Source organism: Engraulis encrasicolus, chromosome 1 (genome assembly GCF_034702125.1).
Source record: "Engraulis encrasicolus isolate BLACKSEA-1 chromosome 1, IST_EnEncr_1.0, whole genome shotgun sequence".
In the NCBI taxonomy this organism is placed as follows: domain Eukaryota; kingdom Metazoa; phylum Chordata; class Actinopteri; order Clupeiformes; family Engraulidae; genus Engraulis; species Engraulis encrasicolus.
The window spans coordinates 11,988,031-11,998,030 of NC_085857.1; the positions used below are offsets into that span (position 1 = coordinate 11,988,031).

At 42.9% G+C, this 10,000-nt stretch overlaps 1 protein-coding gene across 3 annotated transcripts in view; it reads left to right on the forward strand.

Annotated features, from left to right (window-relative positions):
- Positions 1–10,000, forward strand: part of slc29a1b (solute carrier family 29 member 1b) — a 50,121-nt gene that overhangs the window by 31,990 nt on the left and 8,131 nt on the right. For all 3 annotated transcript variants that reach the window (XM_063197511.1, XM_063197496.1, XM_063197504.1), the window contains one exon: positions 4,344–4,452. In XM_063197511.1, coding sequence (XP_063053581.1) covers positions 4,344–4,452 — 109 coding nt within the window. The remainder of the gene's footprint in view (positions 1–4,343; positions 4,453–10,000) is intronic.

A 10,000-nucleotide genomic window follows, 5' to 3' on the forward strand; every position in this document is an offset into this window, starting at 1 on the left:
ATAGCTCCAACGCTGGAGGGAAACTAATGACTAATAACATTAGATAACTATTAGTTAGCTATTTGTTAACTATTTATGCTGAAGATTATTGTGAAGTGCTACCAATTATGTTTTTAAATGAACGCAACTATGCTATGAATGCAACCATACTTCTTCATGGGCAAATGCCAAAGGACTTAGACGTGAAGTGTAGGCCTACATATCTAACTCTCTCTCTATCTCCTTACCCTATTGCAGTGTTTCTCAAACTTTTCGTTCCATTCCCCCCTTCAGAAGAAGGGTGTCTGTCTGCGCCCCCCTCGAGCAAAATTGTTACAAAAATACAAATAAATAGGCCTTCGTAAAGTTTATTAGAGCCTAATATACACGTATATGGCCTATGATGTTCTCTAAATATTAGTGAATAAATTAATGAATATATTGTGTTTGTAAAGTGAATTTGTTGACTTAATGGCAAAGCAGAAAAGTATTAAAAAAGAAAAACCTTCTGACTTCACAGGCCCCCCTCCAATACCTCCGCGCCCCCCTAGGGGGGCTTCCGCCCCACTTTGAGAAACGCTGCCCTATTGCTTCTTTCAAACCATTCCTCCTTCAGTCTTTCTCCATCTTCCTCCATCATACTTACCAGAGTTGTATAAAGTAGAAGTAAAAGTACTCTAAAGGGCCGTACACACACGTCGCGGTAACACTTTATAATAATGTTCCTTAGTAAAGACTCAGTAAATAATGAACTAATGATGAATAAAATATTAACAAATGTTTTTATTATTAACTAAGCTTTATTAATGCTTTATAAAATATCTACAAATGATATCTGCAAGATTTTACACACCTTATAACAGAGTATTTTATTCATTTACAAGCAACTTGTAAATGTTTGATAAATATAAAATATTAACATAGCATTTCCTAGTCTTTTACAAGCATTTCTTTACATTTCCTAGTAATTTACAAACGTTTGTTAATGTTTTGTTAATCAATAGTTAATTATTTATTAAGTCTTTATAATGCTTTTTTGCATCCATTATTCTAAAGTGTTACCCACGTCGCTACTAGTTACGTCAATAGAATGTCATAGTGTTCCAGCGAGTCTCGCTGGCGAGTAGGTGAGTACTGTACAAGCGATGCGATGTGGGCGGATCCCGAGTTGAAAATATTTTAACTTCGAGCGAGGCGAGTAAGCGAGTAACCAATTGGAAAGCAGAGTTCGGTACTTCTCGCCTGTACATTGGCAGTTAACCCATTGACGCCGGTTGTTGCGTTAAGGGTGGTTTATGCCTCCAGTCCAGCGTCCCTGCGTCGTAATGCAGTGAGCCGCGCAGTTAACGTAGTGAAGCCCCCCCCCATCACGCAGGTACTCTGGGGCACCTCCCCAAAATTGTGTATCGACGCAGGGAGCGACGGCGTGAAAGGGCGAAAATAGGTCTCTGATTGGTCCTCTCGACCAGCCTGCTCTGTCCTCGAGTCGAGAACAAGCGCTACTTCCTTGTTCTAACCTTCGTCGGTCTACGGACTGTGAGCTCTTCATTAAATAAGTTGCCCGTGCTTTGTTGTTTGATTTATTTACACGAACCAAAGACAACACGCTGAAGTTATTTGGACAGTTGAACAGTGGTTCCGAGGTCGAGGAAACATTCCGCTTCGTCCTCGACAAATGAGCCACTTCTTTGTTCCAAACTACCACTGTGGCTGCCAGTGCGATCAAACATGCACGTGATATAAAGATTTAATGTTTAATTTTCATTCTCGTCGAGTCTGTGATGCTAAAAAACAACCGACACGTCTAGTTTACTCTTTGTATTGAAGGCAGTTTCAGCGTGGAATGACATCGCGCAGACCGTGCTTCAAAACAGGGCATAAACCAAAATTAACTGCATCATGGCTGCGACAAGCTCACTCTGTGGCACAAGTAGGAAGCATAACTGAGCCTTTACGCAACATTGGCCCTGACGCCGGTTGTTGCAAAACGCAACATTATTGATTTGTCAATATTTTCAAGACGCATGGGAGATGCAATGCACAATATTTTGTTCAAATACACAAGAGGTGGGTGTTCTCGATTTTTTAAAGACCATGTGGCAAAAAAAAGTTTGATTCGTCGACAAAAATGTCAAATGAAATCAACCATACTCGCTTCTGCAGACGTGGGTTGTTTAGCCATTTAACACAGGTAAAAAAAGGCTGTGGTTCGCGAGACAAGCTGTACCTTTCAGTTGAAAGGTAATGAAGAGATTTTAATCGAGGAAAGGAAATATGATTGAAGACCCTTTAGATAGAGAGCAGGAGTGTGATTTGCCGCGGCCGCATGAAGAGGTGGGCGAGTGGCTTCCAAATAGACAGTCAGCTAGATTTCGCCCCCGACGTTACCAAAAGTTCACTCCGACACTTGGGGCAATTGGCGAAGGTGCCAATATCTGAGGAAGCATGTCCTTTAGATATAGGCATATTTCAGAATTTTTTCACTGAGGAACTTTCGGATATGGTGATAGCCTATTGGTGAGGCAGACAACGGTAGACATGCGGATTATAGGCGGCCAGCCGGCCACACATCAAGTTCAAAGTGGAGCCCCATCTCAAAATAGGGTGAAATTGCTGATCGGTCTCTGCATAACGTTGGGAGGAATAAAACGGCCATACTCGCCGGTGGGAGAGCAAGTGGCTGTATTAGACAAATGTCCCCCGATTTATGGCAGAAATGACTGCCTAATAATTATAATAATAATGATCATTATGATTTAGTTGTAGTCGGCTATTGTAACAGTAGCCCAGTAGTAATAGCCTATAATAAATAGCAGCATTAAGCATTATCCTGAAAGCACATGAAACTTTTTTTCAATCATTTGATTATGAGATATGATTTTTTTTAAGGAATATGTGTTAGTATTAATACTGAATGAGCATAATCCCGTGAAAGCAGAGGATTTTACCTTTTGAATGCAATTTGTCCCACGTCCCTATGTGTTCCAGAGGCTGAGATATTGAATTTTTAATTGGAGTTTCCAACCATTTTTTTCTATCTCAAAAAACCCTCAGGCATTGGGGACCTTTTCTAAAAACTGGCTCAGACGCCAATGGGTTAAAGCCACGGGAACTTTCAGCGAACGTTCCATGAAAGAGTGGCGAGTAGGCGAGCAAGTGAGAAGCTAGTAACGTGTGTGTACGCCGCTTTACAGATGTAATTACACACCAGCAGTATGATACTCCGCAGTCAAAACCATGCAACCAAAAATACTGAATCAAACCAAGATATCGCAAAACACGCCCACTCAATGCAAAAGCGTGTGCTCAAGTTGGGTCTCCTAAGGGGGCGTTGTCCCCTACCTCTTCTTCTCTTTTTGAGGTGTTTTCGCAAGACGTGCGCTACCGCCATCTACAGCGCTAAGGGGACTTCATTGATTCTCAACCTCAGGACTCCAAAGGTCTCCTAACCGAAGGTCTCCTAAAGGGGCGTTCACCCGACATAAAGTGGATACCGGAAAAGAAACAAAATGACGCTTCTTGTTAGATCCACCTTCTTTGATGCAACCATGTTCAAAACCATGAATCGTGTTCATAATATCACTAGTATTGTAATGACATCTGCAAGAGTACTTTTACATCTACTTGGTACAACTCTGATACTTACCCCCGTCTTCTCCCATCCCTCCATCTCTAGATCTGGGTGATGGCCGTGTCATCATATTCACCTCCTCTTCTCTTCTCTCCTCTCATCTCATCCCTCCATCTCTAGATCTGGGTGATGGCCCTCTTCTCTTCTCTTCTCTTCTCTTCTCCTTTCCTCTTTTCCATTCTTCCAGGCACACCGTTACCTCTTCTCTTCTCTTCTCTTCTCTTCTCTTCTCTTCGCTCCTCTTCTCTCTTCCCATCCCTACATCTCTAGATCTGGGTGATGGCCGTGTCATCATATTTACCCCCTCTTCTCTTCTGTTCTCTTCTGTTCTCTTCTGTTCTGTTCTCTTCTGTTCTGTTCTCTTCTGTTCTGTTCTCTTCTCTACTCTTCTCTTCTCTTCTCTTCTCTTCTCTTCTTTCCTCCCATTCCTCCATCTCTAGATCTGGGTGATGGCCGTGTCATCATATTTACCTCCTCTTCTCTTCTCTCCCCTCATCCCTCCATCTCTAGATCTGGTTGATGTCTGTGTCTGTGGCTTGCCTTACTTCCTCTTCTCTTCTCTCTTCTCATCCCACCATCTCTAGATCTGGTTGATGGCTGTGTCTGTGTCTTGCCTCACCCCCTCTTCTCTCCTCTTCTCCCATCCCTCCATCTCTAGATCTGGGTGATGGCCATGTCATCATATTTACCTCCTCTTCTCTTCTTTTCTCTCCCCTCATCCCTCCATCTCTAGATCTGGGTGATGGCCGTGTCTGTGTGTTTTGCCTTCACCGTCACCATCGGCACCTTCCCAGCTGTCACTGTGGACGTCAAGTCTACCATCGCCAATGGAGGCGCCTGGGGTAAGGACACTGTCACTGTGTGCGTGTGTGCGTGTGTGTGTGTGTGCGCGTGTGTGTTTGTGTTTGTGTTTGTCTGTGTGTGTGTGTGTGTGTGTGTGTGTGTGTGCGGGTGTGTGCGTGTGCGTGTATGGTGTGTGTGCGTGTGCGTGTGTGTGTACGTGTACGTGGGCTCGTGTGCGTGTGCGTGTGTGTGCATGGGCATATGTGTGTGCTTGTGGGTGATGCATGTGTGCGTGCGTACGTTTGGGGGGGGGTGTTTGTGTGTGTGTGTGTGTGTGTGTGTATTTTGTTATGCATAATGTCTCTTCCATGAGGCAAGGTTTTAGGGGGAAAGAACACTTCACTGAGCATTCCCTTGAAACGACAATTACAGCTGTGTCACTTTTTGTACTGATTCATTTGTCACTGCCGACTGATCCTAGATAATGACTTATTTTAGCAGCGCCATCAGAGAGAGTAGAGAGACAGAGGTTCCATTGGCCCATTGTTTCCGGGTTCTATTATTATTCCATAGCAACCTATTATGTTGGCATATCTCTATATACTTAAAGACGTAGGGAAACGACCGTTCCAACTGTTGTCGTTCAGAATTTTCCCGAGTGGAGCACGACTTTACACGAGTTTACACGAGTGAATAAAGTGAATCTGATTGGTCGTTTATCAAGAGGGCGGGATTGTTGAGGCGGAGAAGGTGCGCAAGCATGTTTGACTGTGGCCGGTTTCTCTTAGCAACGGGCCAACGCCAACGACGCTATCAAGAAGGAACGCGACATGGAAGAGGCCGCCAGGGTGGAAGAAACTTTCTCTGTAGAAGGCACACGACCATAATGTTTGAGCCCTTGCCTCGTCGCAACGCTAGTACGCCAGCCGAAGACACAGACGTCCAACCCCGTGAACACTGGAACGTAACTCAATGGTAAAGTAATAAAGAATGAGATTTCTATTAGACTTTAGCCATGTTAGCTACACTGCTTAGTTCGTGCTGCAGTCAACTGCTTTCTACATGTTTCGATCTGATAACCTACACTTCCCCTGTCTAAAATGTCAGCACCAAGCGTTTAACATGCCGTTGTTAATATGGTGAAGCATGTTGCATGTCAAATAGTATAACCAGACAGGGCAAAGTGTTGATGGTCCTATCCCAGATACTCAGATCAAAGAGCATCGACAGAGGTTGTCGATGAAAACCTACACGCATAACATGGGCTACATACGGTAAACCTCGAGGGGAGGGGAGGGGGGATCATAGATGGCCATACATGGTGAGGTGATAAGAAAGTAAGCACAGCAGGCAAACCAAGGGTTCCAAAATGACAAAATACACTATTGTTTGGTTTAGTTACTTTGTGACATGTTTTTCAAGCGGTATAACAAAGTGTTCCTCTGCCCTCTGTCAGTTTCGGTAGGCCTACACTGAGTGTCCATGATTACTGTACTGGTGCCATGGTGTCTTTGGTGTAACTCTAAGACTTAGTTATTACACACTGTTGCAAATTGGTCATTGATGTTTTTAGTGGCAAACATATCAGGGTGGTGTACGTTAATGTCACAACATGATTCAATCATCTACTGGATTGTTTAAAATATTATTTTGTACATCTCAAAGTAAGTAATTTACATAATTAATATAATATGGTACAAGCTGTGATTACATCACCTGACCTCTGCCACAAAAAATGTCATTGACCCATATGCTGTAAACAACATTTTTCTAATGTTTTGTTTTCTGATCTATTACAGGTGGAGCTTTCCCATGACCAAGAGATGAACACTAAACTTGATAGTTTTTTTTCCCCTTCCTGCCTGCACTGTGCTAAGAAAGTCAGTATACAAAACAAAGGATTGCATTTCACAGATTTCTTCATTACAATTTCTGGGAGAAATTATGTATGAATTGTACAATACAATATATAATAAATAATATCATTTAGTACAATAAGATGATATCATGAATATGACGTACATTTGAAACATGACAGATTTGTACAAATAAACATCAATTCAATTTATGTTTCCTATTTCACTTGTGACTGAGAATTTTTCAGAAAATCAGAATAATGGGCCTTGGAAGTTTGTTAACATTGCACTCACAGCCCACATCTGGTTAACAGAGCCTACTAGTGTCATGGGTATGACGCCATCAAATATGTGTAACTCTGTATTCATGTTGAACGTGTGATAAGGAGAATAAAAGAGTCTTGCGATTGTTTGTGTTTCTGTGACTTCATCTGCACTGAAAGTGCCACTTGGGCCTAAAAAGGGTGGAGTCACAAGGGAGACATTTAATTTTGATAGCATTTCCTTAATTAGAAACCCTTTGTCTGCCATGACTTAAATCGCCTTCTTCAAGCATTGCTAGGATGCCGGACAATTCTGTAATCTCCTTCTCGGATATGGAGCCTGTGTACAGGTCACTAACGAATGACACCTCACCAGACGGGGCAATTCCAATCAGGCCTTTGAAAGTTGGGTTGTCCTTGTAATGGGAATAGATTTCGGAGTCAAGTACCTTCAAACTAGGCGTTTGCACATATATTTCTGTACAGTCTAGAATGACTCTGGTGTCTGGGTAAGTGTTTTGAAAACAAGTAGGCATACATTCATCTACTCCTAACATGAAGTATAGATAGTTAGCCCAGGTGACACAGATTCTGCTCACAGTTGACTGTGACACACCAAAGTGCACTGCTCAGCAAAACCCTGTCTGAGACGACAGAGGAAGAGAAAGAACTGGTCCATAATTGCTAGTTTAGGGATATTAATTGCCTTTCTCATAACCTGTACCTCTGTTTGTGTAAGCCTTTGAGCCTGACTCCATCCAACCATGCCTGTGGCTGTGGGCTGTAGAGCCATATACAGCTTTAAAAGGTGGCATAGTCTGGGAATCCTCGGTAAAATGACATCTGGCTATCATCACACTGGAATCTCGACACACTGAACACTATCTTTAAGTTGTGCTATTAACTTGTCTTGCTCAATGATGTGCTTGCGAGCCGCCTCAAGTTGTTCCTCTGGTGTCTCTGGCCTCTGGTGGTGGAACAGCATAATCATGGTACGGGTGTGGAGGAGGTACCTCTGCTGGAAGGGCAAAAAGACAACACCACTAGTTGTGATCAAACTGCCAATTCCTAACTGATATAAAACGGGATGCAGTAATGAATTACAAACTATGGTGCAATTCATTAAAGTGTTTATGAAACGAAAACAAACGGTCATTCCCATTAAAGCCTTGTTTTTTCTGATAGCATCGATGAGACTTTGAATCCAATCATCCTGGAGGAACTTGTGAAAATGGCAACTCAAAGTGTGAATTCTGTGAAATTTGGTGTGACTAATGAGCTGGGCTGTGACATCAAAGAGGGGAGTCCCTGGTTTGCTAGTATGGCGATGTGAGAAAACAACACACATTTGATGGACCCACATCTTATAAAGGAACCAAAATTCTGATACAAACATCAGCGTGTCGAAAAACCACACAACCAACCTCATGAGAAAAAAAAAACAGCAGCACAAATCTATTTCAGAGGCACTGATACATCTGCAGAAAGTGACATGTCTGACAGGTAAAGTGACGATTGTTGACATAGCCTGACAGTTCTTATGTTTATGGTTACGGTTGCTAAGGGCGCTTTGCCATGACCCAAAGATGACATGGCGTGTGTATTTGTTGACAAATGGGGGGCATTTTGATTCAATTGCGCGATATAGTGTGATTGAAATGCATGTAGGCTACATGCAAAAATATCATCAACTAGAGAAAAAACGGAGGTATTAGGCTGTTGGAAAAACACCCTATATAGCCTCCTGAGTCCTCAGCATATTTTTAGCATTCATCATTATTATTATTTTTTGTGCTCAAAGTCACAGGCGTTGCGTGTCCCTCAGCCTGACTCTGAGGACGAGGTGTGTCCAAACGTCAGCCACACATGCACCACAATACTAAAAACAAACAATCAACGCTTCAAAGTAGGCCTTGTGCATCTCCGTTTATTCGCTAAGCAGTAGCAGGACTTTTTCTAGGATTTTTTTGGCATCAGGGAGCATCATGGCAGGTTACAGGGGGTGAAGGGGGGTGTTCCCCCCCATGAATGAGAAATTAATTAGGGGCGCTCAAATATATATATATATATAAAAATAAAAGTATGAGGGTGCACCCACGGAGGTATGAGGGTGGAGCGCCCCTATTTCCCCGTTCAGAAAAAGCCCAGTCTGTGAGTTGGCTGTCCTCGACCGAGAGCACCACGCTGATGCGCGGATATCCTCCCAAAACCAATATATTGACCAGTTGAATGGCAATCAACAAAAAGTGCATATTCCGAGAGCATTCGCAACGGTTTGGCATGTAATGTGCATTACCCTTTCCTGAAAACAACATACAAAGTAGATGGACAAGGTAAAACAGGGGCAGTTTCAGTCTGCACGCCGGCGATGTCAATTGTTGGAACTGCTTGAGGCAATAGCATTCTCTTCAGTCCAACCATGCCCGCGACCTCCACATTTGTGGTGAAGCACAAGGGGTGGAAATGTGCCGAGCACAACAGTGACCACAAGCTTGCTTCAAAACCATGCATTGGATCCACAGAGCCCTAGCTTGATTTAGCCTTCTCCTTGTTGGCCACAGTTCCATCATTCTTCACAGAAGGGAACTTGTGCAAAGATATTCCTTCTGTCAAGTAGCCATTTTTGCAGCTGGCACCGTTCGGCTCTCCAGCAACACACTGCTTGACACTGCGCTTTGTTTTGGTACTAGCCACCATTGATCTGAACAAGGTGGAATGAGGTGAACTCACCCCTTCTATGTCACGCATATCATTTGCATAAAATTTGCATGTCACCAAAAAAACACTTTTTGGGAACGTTTTAACATGACTTTTAGGACAAAATATCACCCAGACAATATCCCATTTCATTCACAAGGCTTAGAACTTTCAGAATCTGTCCTGGAAATGGTCAAATTCCTTTACTTTGTTTTCGTTTCATAAACTCTTTAACATACCTCAAGGCATCCCTTCTCTCATCAGGCTGGTTTTCATCCACCTCCATGGAATCCATACTGAAAAAGAAACAGGAGAGGAGGACAGGAGAGTCATAATATATACAGGGCAGCCGTGGCCTAGTGGTTGGGTAGCTGTGGCCTAGAGAGTTGGTCTTTCAATCTGGGGGTTGCAGGTTTGAATCCCCCTGTCCTCTCCCTACATCTCCATGGCTGAAGTGCCCTTGAGAAAGGCACCTGACCCCACATTGCTCCAGGGACTGTAACCAATACCCTGACAAATAACAACTGTAAGTCTCTTGGAATAAAATGAAAGTGTCAGCTAAGTTACATGTAATGCAATGTAATAGCATCACAGTTTGAAATCTTTGGCTCATGACTCAGGAGGACATGATCAATGCAAACAAATATATATATATCCAGCATATGCATTAATTCTCTAAGTCTTTTGTCTGAAATGTATTCCTATGGCAAACTATTCTCTTTTTTAAGACATGTACATTTTGAATATTGACTGAACAAACTAACCTCGGTCTACGAATGATGATTCTCATC